Source organism: Pleuronectes platessa, chromosome 9 (assembly GCF_947347685.1).
Source record: "Pleuronectes platessa chromosome 9, fPlePla1.1, whole genome shotgun sequence".
Taxonomy (NCBI): domain Eukaryota; kingdom Metazoa; phylum Chordata; class Actinopteri; order Pleuronectiformes; family Pleuronectidae; genus Pleuronectes; species Pleuronectes platessa.
In genome coordinates, this window is record NC_070634.1 from 13,089,446 (window position 1) to 13,107,962 (window position 18,517).

At 41.8% G+C, this 18,517-nt stretch overlaps 2 protein-coding genes across 3 annotated transcripts in view; both read left to right on the forward strand.

Annotated features, from left to right (window-relative positions):
• The window catches only part of rxrgb (retinoid X receptor, gamma b), a 26,765-nt gene extending 21,011 nt beyond the window's left edge, over positions 1-5,754 (forward strand). For both annotated transcript variants that reach the window (XM_053431345.1, XM_053431346.1), the window contains 7 exons: positions 93-272; positions 1,204-1,364; positions 2,377-2,506; positions 3,477-3,609; positions 4,240-4,331; positions 4,595-4,700; positions 5,227-5,754. In XM_053431345.1, coding sequence (XP_053287320.1) covers positions 93-272; positions 1,204-1,364; positions 2,377-2,506; positions 3,477-3,609; positions 4,240-4,331; positions 4,595-4,700; positions 5,227-5,374 — 950 coding nt within the window. In that variant the 3' untranslated portion in view covers positions 5,375-5,754. The remainder of the gene's footprint in view (positions 1-92; positions 273-1,203; positions 1,365-2,376; positions 2,507-3,476; positions 3,610-4,239; positions 4,332-4,594; positions 4,701-5,226) is intronic.
• Positions 5,755-8,015: 2,261 nt separating this feature from the next.
• lmx1a (LIM homeobox transcription factor 1, alpha) lies at positions 8,016-17,878 on the forward strand. The gene is made up of 7 exons (XM_053431079.1): positions 8,016-8,194; positions 14,281-14,512; positions 14,997-15,173; positions 15,771-15,848; positions 16,277-16,347; positions 16,596-16,807; positions 17,623-17,878. The coding sequence occupies exons 1-7, from the start codon at positions 8,016-8,018 to the stop codon at positions 17,763-17,765; spliced, it is 1,092 nt and encodes a 363-aa protein (XP_053287054.1). The 3' UTR covers positions 17,766-17,878.
• Positions 17,879-18,517: the final 639 nt, after the last annotated feature.

Genomic DNA, 18,517 nt, shown 5'->3' on the forward strand with positions numbered 1-18,517 from the left:
ACATATATATAATCCACACTGAACCTGAGGTACAGTGAGACTCAATGCTGACTGAAGAGAAGAACTTGATGTGGGGGTCTTTTTCTCCACAGGGAAACACTACGGTGTCTACAGCTGTGAGGGATGCAAAGGTTTCTTCAAGAGGACCGTCCGAAAAGACCTCAGCTACACGTGTCGAGACATGAAGGAGTGCCTGATCGACAAGCGCCAGAGAAACCGCTGCCAATACTGTCGCTACCAGAAGTGCCTGGCCATGGGCATGAAGAGAGAAGGTGGGCCTGGGGAGTGTCTTTTTCAGAAACTTTTATAACACCGAACATGCGTTTTCATTACAAACACGCATTGATCAACCCTACAGGAATATATTACATCCCAAAGTTTCCCAAGATACAAAACATTTTTCAGACTGCTTTCAGACATGCACTGAATATTCCGGAGGGGCCGAACGTGAGAACTCAAACGTCAGAGTCAGTTATTACGGATATTTTCCGGGACTTGTCCTGTCAGCCCCGTAGCAAAATGTCCAAGTGACGCCATAGAAGGTCCCGAAAGTTCACAGCGAGCAAGTGGGGGCGTTTACGTGACATTTCTAACAGGGAGCAGATGCAAAACAATGAGAATACAAATGTGTCAGCATCAAAAAAAGGTGCCATACTTTGAGAAGGCGCCACAGAAAATGTAAACTTGGAAAGAGAAGAATGGAGAGCTTTTGGCGAAGAGAGACAGTGGGCTGTAAAAAAGACACAGTGGAATTTAAATTTAAATTGTTGTTGCCAGTGTCGATGTTCTGTAAACAAAAACACAGTATTAAAAGCGGATTTATTATGATAGTTCTGGATATTCTCCTGTTGATATGAACACGTCGGCCTCGGACAGTTTCTTGCTTCTTAGCGTGATGCACAACCATCTTTAGTAAACTGTGTAATTACATAAATATACCTGTTGCAACCATGACCATGTTAGTCCTGGATTTGAATATTTGATTGTGCGGTAAATGTGGTCCACAGTTCCAGGAGTAAGCAGATGTGGAAGATATTTTGTATTCTAGGGAATCTGCTTCAGAGGTTACATTAAGGTTCCAGAGATGCAGAGTTACTGTTGTATCAGGGATGTTGCCATGAATATCTGCACCAAAAGATTAAGCGTGGGTGGTTTGTCCTTAAATATATGCTCTTATTTGTGTGTGTGTGTGTGTGTGTGCAGCGGTGCAGGAAGAGAGGCAGCGTGGGAAGGAGCGGGGGGAGATCGAAGTGGAATCTACCAGCAGTTTCAACGAGGAGATGCCTGTTGACAAGATCCTGGATGCTGAGGTGGCGGTGGAGCCCAAAACAGAGACGTACAGCGAGGGTAGCCCCGGGAACTCTGTAAGGATCACAGACACAGAGCTTTGTCCCAATGTCTGTGTCCATCAACTAAAGCCCGACAACGAAGCAGCCTCTGGGGACAGCGACTTATGTTTTAAGGCTTCCAGTGTAGACTTAAAAAAAGATAAAAGCAATCTGTATTTGAATGCAGATAAATTAAAAAGCTTATAGCCGATGCATGTCAATCGGTGGGTTTGGCCTCGTGCTCTGTTGACCTGCGGTGACCGCAGTCTGCTCAAACGTGATTGGTCAAACTACAAACCAAAATCTTTTCCCCCTGCACTTACATAGTCTTCATATTCACATGCTGAATCTGGTTATAGAATTTTGAATTTGCCCAACCCTTGAGGTATCTTTACCTTGAAGTTGAGGTGGAAACTAACAAATGAGGGAACAACTTTGTTAAAGTAAAAAACCTGCATCTTTATGATGTTGGTCCTGAAGCTGAAGTGATGATATGATCAGTGCAAGTGAAGATTTACACTGACGCAGCCTGATCCATGATTTACATGTTGTACTGATTGGTAATCAATTTGGATTATATAGAGTTACAGGCTTTACTGTAACTTCCTGACTCAGACAAGCTCCTGTCAGTGCTGCTGACAACTGCCCTGACGTCTGTCTGTGTTGTTTTACCTTTAGAAATAATTTGACCTTTCACTTAAACTTTATTCTGATAGGGCAATGAATTAACAGCGACATACACACTGATTTTATGGAGTAACCCTGCACAGTCTCATGTAATCCAACACAAGAGCCCTGCTATAAATCTTACCCTCTGCCACTGAGCTCCGGTGACACGGTGCAAGTGGGAACTGAACTCTGTGATCATTTTTGAAACTGACTTCTGAAACCTTCACAGGTCCTGAGAGGAATGTGTTGGTTTACAAGGCACTAAAGAAGAGTTTAGCTGCACCTGCTCTAGCTGCTGATAGACATGTTCAGGTGTCAGCGGAGTTGCTCGCCAGCGCTGTTGTCGATTTGACGTTTCATCTACTCGTTCCCCTTCCAGACGAACGACCCCGTCACCAATATCTGCCAAGCAGCAGACAAGCAGCTCTTCACCCTGGTGGAGTGGGCCAAAAGGATCCCGCACTTCTCCGAAATCCCGCTCGACGACCAGGTCATCCTACTACGAGCAGGTGGGCTCTCCGCGCAAACCCATCAGCAAGCATTTGTGTAAATAACTGAAATGTGGATGCAGAGGTACACAAAGGGTCATTTCCTTGCATTAACTCAAAGCACTTTACAGTACAGTTTTTAATTCACCCATTGCTTCTATGTGCAGCACTTTGACGGCCAGGAAAGGGTTCAGTATCTTGCCCAAGCACATCGGCCTGTAGACTATAGGGAAGACTGGGATCAAACCACTGACCTTCTGATTTAGAGAACGACCGCTCTAACCCCTGAGCCACAGCCGCCTTTCTATGACCCAGCATTTATTCAGCCTCCGGCAGACCCTCTATTATTAGTCGTCCACAGTCACTCAACACATCTTTGCCATGTAGTTAAATGGAGCGATGAAACCAAATATAACTGGACTATTTTCTGAGTCCCAGCAGTGCGGTGTGCAGCTGTAACAACGCTGCCCCCTGCTGGTGAGAGATTAGACACCATGAAGAAGTCTAACGGAGATTATTTTAGTTTTAAGAGAAACACGGGACAGCAGAACCCTTCCATCAGAACTAGAATCGCACTCTGTAAAGTGGATACCTCTGCCAAGGCACCCTTAAATTCCTGCATGATGCACGGAATTGCACACACTCATGGATATTAGTACTAACATTACTGATTTTTTTCATCAGGGTCCATGAATTATTCCCGGGGAAATCTTTGAAAATGTAAAAAAGTCTCAATTTAAAGAAAGAGAACCACACCAAAATGTTTTGGGTTCTTCCCTGACCCATTTTACATTCTTCCAGCTATTTTCGTGGAAATCCAATTTTCTGCATAATCCAGCTACATAACAAACATACAAACACCGAAGGAAACCTCTTTGGCAGAGGTAATAAAATATAGTCACCAATCATTTACACAAACCTCAAATGGACTGTTAGATGGGGATTCGACAGGAAGTGGGAGAAGTCACAGTTGTTTTCTTTTTGTTTCCAGGCTGGAACGAGCTCCTCATCGCCTCGTTCTCACATCGCTCAGTCACGGTAAAAGACGGCATCCTGTTGGCGACGGGCCTCCATGTCCACAGGAGCAGTGCCCACAGTGCAGGAGTGGGCTCCATCTTTGATAGGTAGGTAGCAGATATGACAACAACTGAAAAGCTCAATGTCAGCCATGATGAGCTAACCTGTTTGTTGACTCTACAAGGTTTATTCACTTAAATATCCAAATACTTGTAATTCACCTCTATTACTGTTAGAGGAAGTGTAACTATAGACTTGTTCACAACCACTGCAGATGTTTGAGTCATATTCTGGACATAGGTAAAGAAAATATGGCTGTTTCTCCAGGCCACCATCATTCACATGTGTTTGATGTGTGATTTATGTTGAGGTGAATAGTTTCTCTTGAGCAGTTTTCAGACCTGCACTGAACTCTGGACATTTATCTTAAGTTTTCCAGAGGGTGTGTACGTGGTAGAACTGTCTTCTGCCAGCCCCTTATAGTCATATGTTGGGAAAATGTCGAATTGTCCTGTTGTTGTCAACACGTCTAACCCATGAAATCCCCCACTGTGTTCTTCATATTCTTTATATAATGTGTCCAGAATCAATTTTCTGGAGGTCATGTCTGAAAACGGTAAAATGTTTGCTAAGAATTGGAGGCAAAGCACATCTATATCACTGGTCAGCAACTGATTTAGTACATTTTGGAAAAATGTATATTAACTCTCTGATGTAATTCTCTTGTTCCCCTGCAGAGTACTGACAGAGCTGGTATCTAAAATGAAAGACATGCAGATGGATAAGACAGAGCTCGGCTGCCTGCGAGCCATCGTCCTCTTCAACCCAGGTCTGTTATCTCTGGATTTTGAATTATCCGAGTTGTTTGTTAAATGTGACAAATTCTCCCACTGCTTTCTTATTAAGCAGATGGGTTTCTTCGATGTCTTCACTCTAAATCTGTGTATTTATCCCTGATCAGGAAAAACACATTAGTGCTTTAGTTTCTGTCCTTTTTTCATTCAAACAGGTTGAAATGCAGGTATATGTTTTGTGGAACAGAAGTGATTCCATCTGGTTGTATGTGACCTTTGAATTTGTGTATTATTTCAGATGCAAAAGGTCTTTCAAACCCAGCGGAGGTCGAGGGGCTGAGGGAAAAAGTCTATGCTTCGTTGGAGTCATATACTAAACAGAAATACCCAGATCAGCCTGGCAGGTAGGAAATGCATTACAGGATCGGATCCATCACCATTGAACAGTATTGTTCAATTGCTCTTTTGTGGTTGTACAGAGCAGTGAAGATTAAGGGCGACATTGCATTGCAGCACAGCTCTAGATTTAAAAGTATAATCCTAGAAGTATAACCATACACAACCAACGCACATTCATGCAGTCAGACACAGTCCTCCTGCAGCAGCTGCCTGTCTGACCCAGCCTTTTAGTTTTGGTACTAATTAAAGGCTAAATGTCCCAAAAATATCTTTAAATATTCAAATTAAAATATCTTTTAAGAACTTAATTGAAATGAATTGAATGGGGTCTTTAATGGATTCAATTGCTAATGTTGATGTGACTGCTGGGGGCAACAGGTTCTGGGAAGTAAAAGCCCACATTGAATGATCAAGAAAAAGAAGATGAAGATAATTATTTTTGAGAGAATTTGGAAATTAATAAAAAAATACATTTGACTAATGAGGGCTTATATGAAGACTCGTCTTAGTTTTTGTTCTCCTCTTCCCCAGGTTTGCCAAACTGCTGCTCCGCCTGCCCGCCCTCCGCTCCATCGGCCTCAAGTGCCTGGAGCATCTGTTTTTCTTCAAGCTGATCGGGGACACGCCCATCGACACCTTCCTGATGGAGATGCTGGAGGCGCCGCATCAGATCACATGACACCAGTCCCTCCCCTTCCCTTTGTACATACTCCCACATTGTCAGCGATATGAAGATATAATTAAGAAAAAGACTTGATTTAATATTGTGAAACAGCATATTTTGTACCAAGCGAAAACATTGTAATTAAAATTTTTAAAAAAGTATTTTGGTGTTGTGGGGAGAGCGAGGCGGATTGAGTATACTGTCGAGATGAGTTCTAATACATTTGTTAACAGATTTCTTTTGTAAATAGATCATTTCAGGTGTCTGTTTAGAAGAAACCCAATGCAATTTTGAAAAAATAATATTTTATTCAAAGAGGAATTGAATAAGAACAGAAACCATCCCTCATTTTGAGAATTCTTACAGAATAAAGTTATTTAAAAACGTATCTAAAATCTGAGTTTGTACTGTCATGTTTGGACTTATTGCTTCCACTAAGGATGTTATGTTCTTATGCTGTTGGCTTGTTTGTTTGTCTGACTTTTGGATTGTGCACTTCATAGATTTCCATAAACATTTGTGGGGGGGTTGGGATATGATCCAAGGAAGAATCCATTTAATTCTTGGAAGAGATGAGGATAAACAGGGGGTTAACACATTATATTGCTGAGCTGTATCAGTATTTCAAATAATGTATACTATTTTGATTCAGAAAAATAATTACTTAATTCCCTAAATGTTCATTAAACATGAATGTAGCCGTTGAATTCTAGCTTCTGCTGTGACAGAATGTAAGAAAAGTGTACTTCCATAATGATAATCTGTCCAAATCAACTAAGTAATTAGTCTCATCAGCTGACTTTTTCAAGCCTACACACTTTGCACAAACTTTCCACTTTGTGCTTTTTCCAAACCTGATCTCTCTGCTTATACAAGAGTGGAGGAACATCCTGTACCACAGAAAGTAATCTGGATCAAGCAATTGATCTTCTGTCCTCCCTGTGTGTTCATGCTCTAGCCACTAGATGGCCCCCACGGAGTACAAGCATAAGGTGGACACAGGCACACACGAACACACGCACATGCGCACAGATTCCAGCCTCTCAGACGTGCAGACTGTCTGCGGGCCACAGCATCAGGCTCCTCCACAGCATAAAAACCTGTGATATTGTGATGATTAGTATAGAGGTGATGTGTCAAAATAAAAAAATACAATGGTACATTACAACGATAAGTAGGAGCCTGACTTGATTCACTTAACACAACAGTAACAGCATTAATGTTGACTAATAAAGTGTGAAAACACAGAGAACGGGTGACAAGCAGAAAAGGAATATACATATAGGAGTATACTGTAGTGCAGGAGGTACGCAGTCCGCTTCTGCGAAGGTGGTACATTTTTAATTAAATAATTTTAAAAGATGTATAATAACAAAAAGCCAATTCATTTGCCTGAAAAAAATAATGATAATTACAATTTCAATAGGGCCTCACTGTCTGTCAGTGTCTGTCAGTGCTCTGGCCCTTATAAACAAAAAACTAAGATAATACAGATTATAAACTTTAATACATATTATTTCACGTACAATGTTACAAAGTGCTTTACGACCATCAGATAGATAAAATGAGAATGAGAAATTGAAAATTACTATCCATATATCCATCTAACCATCTATCTATCTATTTATCTATCTATCTATCCATTTATCTATTTGAGAAATATGCATCCCATAAAGTGACCTTAAAAGTATGAAAGTTTGACCTTTTAAGCTGCACTTCACTTCCTGAACATTATCATTAGTTTCTAATGGAGGGGGGGGGGGGGGGGGGGGGAGAAAACTCCTTCCATGTGCTTCTCTGTAACTCTACCATTCAGAGTGCGGATGGGAGGAGAGAGAGTGAGCGAGAGAGAGAGCCAGTGGGACGGAGAGAGAGAGGTAACCTGCACCTGCACATGGAGGAAGTCTCTCTCTCACTCTCCATCCCTCCTTCCCGTTCACTCCTAATAGGATAATTGATAGATAATCTAAACAGTCGATAATTGTGGACTCAGCGAGGTCGAAGTGAACATCACAGGAGAAACTTTGGTGATTGCTCTTCTCTGGGAGTCGGAGCAGAAAGTTGCAGCAGGACTCTGAGAGATTTCAGGAGATGCTCTGATGAGAAGAAGTGCGAGTTAAAAAACAAACAAACACTTCTCTACCTTCACTTCAGGATAACAGCTTACAGGTAAGCGCTTCATGCTTTTATTTTGAAAACATTACATTTTCATTTAGTTACCTTCGATGAGAATCATAATTTCTTCAGTTGGCTAGAGGTGGTGGGTTAACCATCGCTGTTTAAGTCATTAGGATTTGATTATATAATTGTATTAATCAGCTTTATATCAGAACTTACTTATTTTTAAATACACTTTTTTCAACTGCTCCATTTCACTGAGATATTTCATTTTCAGCATTTATTGTCCCAACCTTTAAACTGACCAAGCTTTGGTCAGTTTAAAATTCTGTCAAAACACTCACAAACCAAAGCGTAATAAGTCTTAGTAAATAATCTTAGTCTGTTGATTTTAAAATGATCTTTTAAAATGAACTTAGGTTTTCAAAAATATTTCAAAGATGAAAATTCGCCTTTGGACGAGGCTTCCTCCATATTTCATTTATATTTGCTGGTTGTAATAAGTGTGTTAATGGAAGGATGTCCCGTCAGTGCAGGTATGGATCAGAAGGCGGTGTGTGCGGGATGTCACCGCATCATCACAGACAGGTTCCTGCTCAGAGTCACCGACGGCTTCTGGCACGAGGGCTGCGTGCGGTGCTCGGCGTGCGGGGACGCGCTCAACAACTCCTGCTTTCTGCGGGACCGCAAACTTTACTGCAAGCGGGACTATGCTGAGTGAGTACAACTCATCCACTGCTGCGTGTCTGGTTCCTGATGTTACAGATGAAATAATAAAACACTCAACTACACACATATAACTTCATTCCCCATGATTGGTCAGTAGTTGGGCTGTTGAAAGGTTTTGGTAAAAAAAATATTTAGAGACAACAAATGACAAATAATCCAAAAATGAACAAAGTACAACTTGGGATGGTGAGGGTATGTTTAGAGACCTGGCCTGAATGCAGAGCAGAAAGTTCACATAATTTCTGTTATGTGTCTAATCTAAGTTTTAAATTCAAACTAAGATAAAACGTGCAGGACTAAATTAAAACAAAAAACGCTCCAGAATGTAACAATATATAAGATATTACATATTACTTTTTTAAAGTTTGTTTGATGCCGTAATGCGTCTGGATGAAAAGAAAACGTTCAGATGCCTCTTAACTGGTTTTACACTCTAATGCAATTACCCCCCCCCCCCCCCCCCGCCCCCTCAAATGTTCAATTAAATGCAATTCAATTTCAGCTTAAATATTTATGTTTTTTTCATTGAATTAAGTTAAAAATCATTTAAAAGAAATTATTTAATAAGCTGAAGATGTCAGAGTAAAGCGCACTATATATTCATTTATTTATCATACTTTTTTTGTTAAATATATTTCAAATAAAATATATATATATATATATACAACATGCTAAATATTTTGAAATCACCTGCATTCCTTTTTTTATATACATATTTTTGTTGTGTAATCCATGTGTATATGTCTAAGTAGGTGTTTGCTCATTGGTTGCAAACTGAAATATGCTTTTTCCTTTAGAAAATACCTTAATGTTGTTGGCCTATAGTCCAGAACATAGATGAAATGTCTAATTACACTTCATGTGTAATTTCATTTTTAAGAGTTTTTAAATTTTGGTTTTCATTGTTGTTTTTTAAAAAATTTGTTGGCCCCTTGACAAAAAAGTGATCGTCTGATATTGAGGCAATTTTCTCAACAGAACCCTTGTCCACGTCTGACCTTGACTAAGAATGTGTGTGCGTGTGTTTCTGTGTGTGTCCATGTGTGTGTGATCAAGAGAGAGAGATAAAGAGGGAGTTGGGAAACAATCTCTTCAACTTAATATAAGTCTATGTATTCCTGCTTGGTGTTCTTCTATACAAATTGGTAGATTTAGTCGTTCATGGCTAAATAAATGCATTATCTAGTGTGTGTGTAGTTGTGTATCAGTCTGTGAGTGTATAAGGTGTTAGTTGATGTCCAGGGAACTTGGCACAGAGCGCTCAGAACAAGGTGACTGCAGGAGGAAGGGATGGCGAGGGAGCTGGAATGTGAGACCACTATTGCATACTGTATTCACACACACACACACACACAAAACAACATGGTCACACCTCCACACACACACACACACACGCACAACACACATACACATACACACGACCAGGGGTAGAGCTCAACTGACACATTGTCAAAATGTGTTAAAATTTCGAGGCCCGCTGGCGTGGCAACTGCAAGCTGGGGACAACATATGGTCTCGTAGACGAAGCTGCCCCCCCACCCCACCCGCCACCAAAAACTCCCAGCATCACCCGTCGCCCGACTCCCTCACATCACCTAATCCCCCCATTCTTCTTCCTCCAAAAACATGCTCTCACCTAAACAAGAGCCAAGACCAAAACTGTACAAGCTGAACGGCGGCAGCTCCCATTATTTCTGAACAATTTAGTGACGGTGGTTGTGCCAAAGCTTCGGGGATGCAATGGGAAACGTTGCAGAACGCTCACTGGTGCAACATACGCCCCGCCATCGTCTTCTTAGTCACTTAAAGTAACAGTGCTGTGGTGCTAGGAGCACATGGGCCTTCTCAAGTGAAGCATTTGTCTGCAGAACATTTCAAACCTGTCACTTTTTAATGGCAAACATGCCCTTATATCAACATTTTAACCTTGTTTTAAAAGTAAATTTATGAAGCATTCAGGATTTACCAGATGATTCCAAGTGTTTATTGTGTGATCAGTGGAGATAATAGGACTTGGCCACAGCAGGACTGAGAGGTAATTAGGAGAGTATACCCATATGTCAGAAGGTCTGGTGCATCCCTGCAAGAGGGACGGTGAGGATAGTGCAAACTTCTTTTTTGCGGGACAGTGCACTCCACGAGCCCTGGCGCTATGTTCCGTGGCATCTGGAACGCTCCGCTCGCAGCAGCCCCTGTGTCGAGCGACGGGACGATGCCCGGCCAACCATGAGATATCTGAACTGACCAATTAGCAGGAGGCCTGGTGCCAGAGCCTCCACCTCAGAGGTCTCCCACCTCCCCGTAAGGGGCTGTGGCCCTCTGTCCACGATGATGGTTTTAAACTGTGACAGTGGGAATGATGGTTCCATACTGGGACAACCATACTGTATCTTCTGAGTCCTGCTTTATTTTTACTCTTTGCTCATGTGGTAAATCAGCTTCAGTCACATCATCAGGTCGATCGAAGCCAAAGACAAAAACGTACACGATTTGCTTCACTGCAAATTCTTCAGTGTTGCTTGTATCAACAATATAGGTAGTAACAAACAGTAACAACATTATTATTTTATCTTACGATTAATGTGTACATTGCTGCTAAATAAGCATGCAGAGGGTACAAAAAAAATGTAATTAAAGAAAAAAGTGTGTGCTGTAATCACAAATTGGACTTTGCTCTCTTTTTTGTATGGTTTAGTCTTTTTCGACACATAGTTTTCAATGGATCCATGTTCATTAGATATCGTATCATTGTCATTCGGTACAGGGGTATTAATGGAAACAGGTTGTAAGTACAGGGTAGCCCTGTTCATTTGACTGTAAATTTAGATGCTGTGTATCAATTACTGATTCAAGAAACTTTAAAATATAACAATATGGACAAATGTAATTAGGAGGAACTGAGTAAATCATTTCCTTAATAACATCAGAATGTTTTTTTAAATCTTAATTAGATTAATAATTCAATCTTCATCAATTATATACATGGCTAACACAAGTCTGATTAACCCACAGACCAACTGATACTGTTTATGTCATGAGCAGGCATCACTGGCCTCTCTGAAAAAAACACGAGCTTTTCTAAATGTGGTAACTCGTTCATATCTTTTAATGTTTGGATGATTTGATTTTCCTTTTGCCATTATTAGTAAATTGATAAATCTATCCATTCTAATAAAATGTTTCATTATTCCTTATTTAAAATAATGGCATTTTGATTCTGTCACTCAGCCTGTAATCTAATGACGCGTTATGCAAATTCCTGTCTGACAATGTGATGTTTAGGGCTGGTTAGATTTTCAGTAGGTTTAGATTCGGCTCCGCGGTTCAGTGGACAGGTTCAGATCAGAGCTGTGACTGACGGTGCACTTGACCCGCAGATCTGTATCTGATACACAGCCTCTGTTGGGTTGTATGCGGGTTCAGCAAAGGATCCAGGTTAACCTGATCCAGAAACAGGATCTGTCTCCCTGCTTGTCCAGCAGACCAGCAGTGTAGGTTTGCCCGACTGCGAAAGGTCAGCACTGAAGTCAAGACAAGAACAATGAGGGAGGAGGTGTGTGTGTGTGTGTGTGTGTGTGTGTGTGTGTGTGTGTGTGTGTGTGTGTGTGTGTGTGTGTGTGTGTGTGTGTGAGAATGTACTCGTTTTTGTTACTTCTTTGGGACTTTTCCATTATAACATTGATCTTGTCAGGACCAGTACACCTCATGGGGACCTGGTCCTAATGGAGCAAAACGTCACTTGCAAGGTCCTGGTTAAAGTTAGAGGTCAGATGTGAATTGTTCTTAAATTCAGATTACAGATACTACTTTTTTGTTGGGCTGTCCACCACGAATGATTTGAAGTCAATGCAAAGTCCTACTAAGGATTGCTGCCCTGTGTGTGTTTGTTTGTGTGCTCCAGGTATTACTCATTTTGCGGGGACCTGAATCGGTTTACACAGTCCCGTTATGGGGACCCATCTTCCCTATGGTAACAAAAAGCAAGTCTTTGTAATGTAAATCATTTTAAAGTGAAGACATTTTTTCAGTTTAGGTTTAGGTTTAGGTTTAGGTTTAGGTTTAGGTTTAGGTTTAGTTTAGGTTTAGATTTGGGTTAGGCAATTAACAGCTATGTTTAAGGTTACATTAAATCTCCAGGTAATCAATGTAAGTCAAAGTAATGTTCTCTGAAGTCATAAAACATGACAGTGTGTGTGTGCGTGTGTGTACTTCTGCTGAACACTTAACATGCAGCACATCTACTCTGAGTGGACTTCCCCGTGCTGTGCCAGTGTGGAGGAGTCCAGGATTCTGCTGACTTATTGTGCTGTAATGATCTTGTCACTAATTGCCATGTCTAAATCCAGCGTGACTGAGTGTTCCCGCTCTCCTGGCGGGGCCCCCGGGTCAATCACGTCAGCGGAAAACTCTGAAATATTAAACACCTTGAGCTGCTCCATAAGCATCGGAGGAATTCTTCCTTTGCATTAACAATGCTTTAGAGTAGTGGGGATAATGAGATAAATTGGACGATGCGTATAATGGAAAAGCAATTCTCCAAACATGAACAATCTCACAACATTAAGGCCCATATGTTCTTCATCACTGACATCCAGCATCAGCATCATATCAAGACACTAAAGCAGGTGCGGCACTTTGCTGTATCATAGAGTGTTTCCTTCCTTTGAACACACTTCATTGCATCGTCTGTTGCCGCAGGAATGCACATACCACAGACGGTATGTTGGCCATATTAAAGTGCATACCATTGAGGCCGTGGGGCAGGAGGCTCGGATGGGTCAAGCAGCCCGACTGACCCTCCTGAGCTTCTGGGAATGGGGGCTTTACTGTTTCCTTAGCGACCCCACAGCAACAGTAAGAGGTCCCAGAAATGTTTGGCTTTAGGATGTTGTTCCTCCGCGGCTCCTGACAGGGACGTCTCAACCTGGGTGTTTGCTTTATGTTTAGTCTGTTTGTTCTAGTGTTGTTTTTTCTTGTAAATATTGTTCTGTATTTCCATTTAACATACCTCAGATACCCTGACCCTATTTCTTCAGCTTTTTCTGTATATATTTATACTTGACACTAAAATGATTCTTTGAATTTACTTTGTAAAATTTTAAACTGCTACTTTTTCTTAGAATTAGAATTTCTTAGAGATGTGAGTAACAAGCCAAAACAATAGACTAGACAACAATTAAATAAGTGGTTAAAATGTCTGTAAAAGTAAATAGTTTAACTGCAGGATGTTTTTCATTATGGTTGTGTTTGATCATATCTGAAGTGGAACAAACAGTGGCCATTATCCTATGATTCCTAATGGGCCAGTCTGACTTTTTAAGCTTTAAGCACTAACCAGCTCCAAGCTCCCTATTCTTATGTGAAAGTTATAAAAAAAAAACTGTCACTTTCTCATGCGTCTGTGCTGACTGCTCTGGTGACCCAGTCAGGGCTGGAGACAAATGCCAAATCCAGAATGATGACGCATCATCCTGCATGACAGACGCAAAATGCCGAGGTGCCAGCCAGCGGACAATGGTCCTGCTGCTCAGGGGCTGGCTCTGTCTTTGTCCTGCCCTGGTTAAGCAGACTTAGGGATAATTCTGCAGATAATTCTTGGGCCCGGCGGCTCAGCCTCTCCCACCGGGATACCTGGTTCCCCCCCTCTGCCTGGAGCCATGGCCTGCCGAGAGCCTTTCTCCTGCCTCCCCAGGAGCGCAGCCTCGGACATGGCAGCCGGAGCCACGGCAACAGTCTCTGGGGCTATAAGCCGACCAGTGGCGGTTGCCAGGCGCTAAGATGCACACCCGCCATGCTTAGGGTATGTGTCTGAGTGGCCTGGGCCTGAGGAGGAGGAGGAGGAGAGGGGAGAAGTCAGACTGGCCGTTGTTTTGAGTGGCAGCTCGACTCAGCAACATTCCTCAAGTCAACCAAGCATTTTGTTTGTCTCGCGGAGCCTCTTCTTACTGAGGTGCTCCTCAAGTGTCTCAGCTTTACCACATCTAAACAAAAGCATTAGCCTCTGTTATTGACTGAACTCTCACAGTTCCTCTCTGTTTCCCTTGCTTCTCCCACACCCTCCTCTTCCTCTCCAGTCTGTTTGCAGTGCGTTGTGGGGGCTGCTCCGAGGCCGTGTCTCCTACAGAGCTGGTGATGCGTGCCGGGGCCGCTGTGTTCCACCTGCGCTGCTTCACCTGCAGCGCTTGTTCCTGCCGCCTGCAGACCGGAGACCGCTGTGTCCTCAGGGAGGGACAGCTACTGTGTGCCAGAGAGGACTACCACCAGTGTCTGGCCAGTCCCACCTCCTCTGACACAGGTACATGCTCTGTTTACAGTGTGTGGGTTTGTTTGTTCATGTACAAATCACAGGTTCACAGATTCAGTACAAGCAGTACTCAGTAGACAAAGGGATAGTGTTGTTGTTGTATGACTTTGGATAAATAACCCATTAACAGTAACATAAAAATTTAATAAATGAAGCATATTGAATCTAAAATGACCCAAACTGTGATTTGTGAATGTGAGTTGCTCCTGTAACTCAGCAAGACAAAGAGTGACAGAACTCCTTTACTCTTGATATTTATAACTAATAGTGTTTTCCAATTACGTATTAAGAATGCAGTGAGTAGTTCATTTTAGGTTATTGAAATGTATTCTGGGAAATGTAGGAAACCACAAACTACAGCAGAGGTCGTGCAAAGTTTCCTGAGTGCAATTAATGAATTAACCATCTCTGATTGAGAGCAGTTTTGTGTGTATCTGCGATTAAACATCTTCTCGATCATGTATGCCCACTACAGGTAAAAGTGAGGATGATGAAGAAGATGAGGAGGAGGAGGAGGAGGACTCTGAGAAAGCTACCGGCAGACGAATCAGATCAGAAGACCTGGAAAGTAAACGTCCTAAAAGACCTCGCACTATTTTGACCACCCAACAAAGACGAACCTTTAAAGCCTCCTTCGAGGTCTCGTCCAAGCCCTGCAGAAAGGTAGTGTGTGTTTTATTGCATCAGATATTTTTCACTTTTGTTAGTGAACAAGATTAGACAACAACACCTGATCCATGAAAGATGGTGGAAGGATCTGGTATGGGTCAGACATGTTTCTATATTTTCCCAGTTTGACATTTTATCTAAGAAGTATGGAACATTTTCTGAAAGTTACCAGGATGTGTCTTTTAAAAAATATTTAACAAAAATAACATTAGTGAAAATCTGTTTTCAGCTTTTCTGCAAGAACTGAAAAAACATTTCAGCATAAATAGAGAAGTTATTCACCTGTGGCAATTTTTTTTCTATATATAGTACAAATTCTATCGGTACTATACTGTAATAGTATATATGCTACGTATATGTATCTATAAATTGCCAAAATTCTCATAAATCCGTCTTATTAGAGTAGAGATTGTAGAGATATATTTTAAAGGTTAAATAAATCAAATAGTTTTCCCTTCCTTCTTGTTTGAGGTGGACTGTTGAAGTGATACAGATTTTTTAACCTTCAAATGTCCTCCTCTTTCTTTCTTCTTTCATATTTTTCCATTCACCTTTTCTTTCCTTGTCCTTCCCCCTGAATCTTAATCCAAGGTAAGGGAGACCTTGGCAGCAGAGACTGGCCTGAGTGTCCGGGTTGTGCAGGTCTGGTTCCAGAACCAAAGAGCCAAGGTAATACACAATGTATTAATACATACACACACACGCACACGCACACACACACATACACACACACACACACACACACACACACACACACACACACACACACACACACACACACACACACTAATAAAAGGACTCTTTCTGCACTGTATTTGTATGCCAGGGTGGAAATCAGCCTGGTTATCTCTACATACAGGAAACTGATGACATCTCACTGTGAGATGGCCGTAGATTAAACCTCATATTTCCTCACAAAGTGGGCTCATGTGTGGTTTCCCCCCCTCCACTGAAAGATGTCCTTTACCTTGATGTTAATACTTTGCAAGTGCGTGAACACACTCGTATGGCTGGGTGGCAGAGGGTCTTTGCACCGAGAGGCTGATTTCACCTGTGTTTGCAGCCTCACTGTAATGTCTGGTGATGCATGTTTCTAGATGAAGAAATTGGCGAGGAGACATCAGCAGCAACAGGAGCAGCAGCAGACTCAGGAACAGCACGAGCACCCGTCACACCATACAGGTATTATACTGCAGACAACTGCTTTAATACCCATGAGTTAGTCGTGATCAGTGTGTACATCAGATGTACCCCTTCATTTTGGGAGGAATCTTGTCTTGTCTTCTGAGAAACAGTCATACGAAATAGCCGATTATAAAGGCAGGAGATGTTGATTAAAAGGTTTCTGTAGGATGCATGTGTGCATACGCATGTCACAAAAGCTCAGCAAATGTCAAAAACATGTTGCATGTTGAGATATGTGTCTGCTGTCCCCACAGCGCCTCCCTGTGGTGGTTTGCCCTCTGAGCTGGAGCGCCTGGGCTCCTCTTATTCCCACAGTCAGCAGCAGCAGAAACAGCAGCAGCAGATGGGGTTCACCACACTGGAGCAGCAGGACTATGACATGGACCCCTTCAGACAGGGCCTGACCCCACCTCAGATGCCCGGGGATCACATGCACCCCTACGGTAAAGAGCTCAGCGCCGCACCACCATGATGTGGAGTTAGTGAGGTGGATGCTCACAGGGTTGAGTCTGTGATAGGAAGGAAAGAGACATCATTCTATAGCATTGATATTGGAAAAATGAAACTTGAAGGTAATTCATGAAATCGTTATTTTAAAACAGAAAATACACAATATTCTATTTATTATAATAAGACATTTTAACTTAACTTAACTTGTACTGCTTTTTTCATCATGCTGCAGAATAATTCATACCTTTTTTCAGGTGTAAGATAGATTATGGTTGATATTTAGGAACAATTTGTCCCGATATATATTTAAAACATAATATTGCTCAAACTGCTCGAACAGCAAAATGTAATGTTATCTTTTCACAAATTGGAATTGCAGATATTACTGTTTGCAGAAACTTCAACTTCATAATATTTTCCAGGTGTTCAAAATTAATATTAAGGGTAACCATACACTAGGAATGTTAACATATGACATAATGACGAAGAAAAATTCGCTCAGTAGTTTGTGTTCAATACTGCTCATTATCAGACAAACCAATGAAAAAGTAACTTCAGTCCTCAAAATCACCACATCCTAAATTGCCCACGCTGCACTCATGCTCTGATTGGAGACCCCACCCACCATCTGCTGCCTCCTAATTGTGCACTTCTTTTAAATCCCAGATCTCCAGTTCCCTGGCATCACCGGGGGTTCTTTTTTAAACTCCTTCCTCCACATCCAGAGAAGACTTTAAAGCTAATTTATGATCTGGTTATAAACGAGTTACTGACTGAGCAATGATGTCGTCTTTTTTTTTTTTTTTAGGCTTCAAGGGTCTGTACGGTGAAATGGACAGAGAACCTCTTTGTCATGTGGCTGACAGGGACGGCCTCTCCCTGGGCGGCTCCTCTCTTCTTACTCCTATTGACTGTCTCTACTCCATGCAGGACTCGTACTTCACCTCCTGAGAGGGAAGACTGGCCTCAGTAATCTGGTCTCGTCATCCCTTTCTCCGCACAATGCACAAGGTGGCTGTGGAAGTTGGTGTAAAAATATCACCCAAGGAATGTGGCTACACTGTGATAGCATTCAATGGAGTGTCAATCTGTCACAGTTCAATCATTTCAGGACACACACACACACACACACACACAAACATACACACACACACACACACACGCACACACACACACACACACACACACACACACACACACACACACACACACACACACACACACACACACAAAGGCAGGTAAGTGCAATAAAGGAACTTCAATAAATAATTGGAACTGGTGTACAAGCAGATTGGCAAGGAATCCAAAACAGGAACAAGAATCCAAAAGAAGGTTGCCCACTCCAAAAATAGGAACACAGAAAGACTCTGACCATGCACAGACGAACTGACGACCAGGTTTTACAACCTCCTGCTAGAAAAAGTTAAATCAAATACCACCGCAAGAAAGAAGCTTGCTGACTTCAGACGTCACTCAACAACTGTGGCCCCCGTGGAGGGTACGTCAATCAAACCATCAATTCAAAGGCAACATGAATTATATTCATCATCTTCATTTAAATTGAGGTCAAAATATAACACCAGTGTTATTAGGCAGCTGGTAATGGTTAACAGTATCTGCTTTGAGTACATATGCAAGGAAGCTGCACAGCTGACAGTTCACTCGTACTGTATAATCACCCACAAGAAATAAAAAGTATTCAT

What these genes read in the sequence shown, in the direction of transcription:
- lmx1a (XM_053431079.1), top strand. Translation starts at nt 8,016, where the DNA reads ATGGATCAGAAGGCGGTGTGTGCGGGATGTCACCGCATCATCACAGAC. An exon ending in TGCAAGCGGGACTATGCTGA is followed by an intron (nt 8,195 to 14,280) that starts GTGAGTACAACT and finishes CTTCCTCTCCAG; the next exon opens with TCTGTTTGCAGTGCGTTGTG. An exon ending in CAGGAACAGCACGAGCACCC is followed by an intron (nt 16,348 to 16,595) that starts GTCACACCATAC and finishes TTGCATGTTGAG; the next exon opens with ATATGTGTCTGCTGTCCCCA.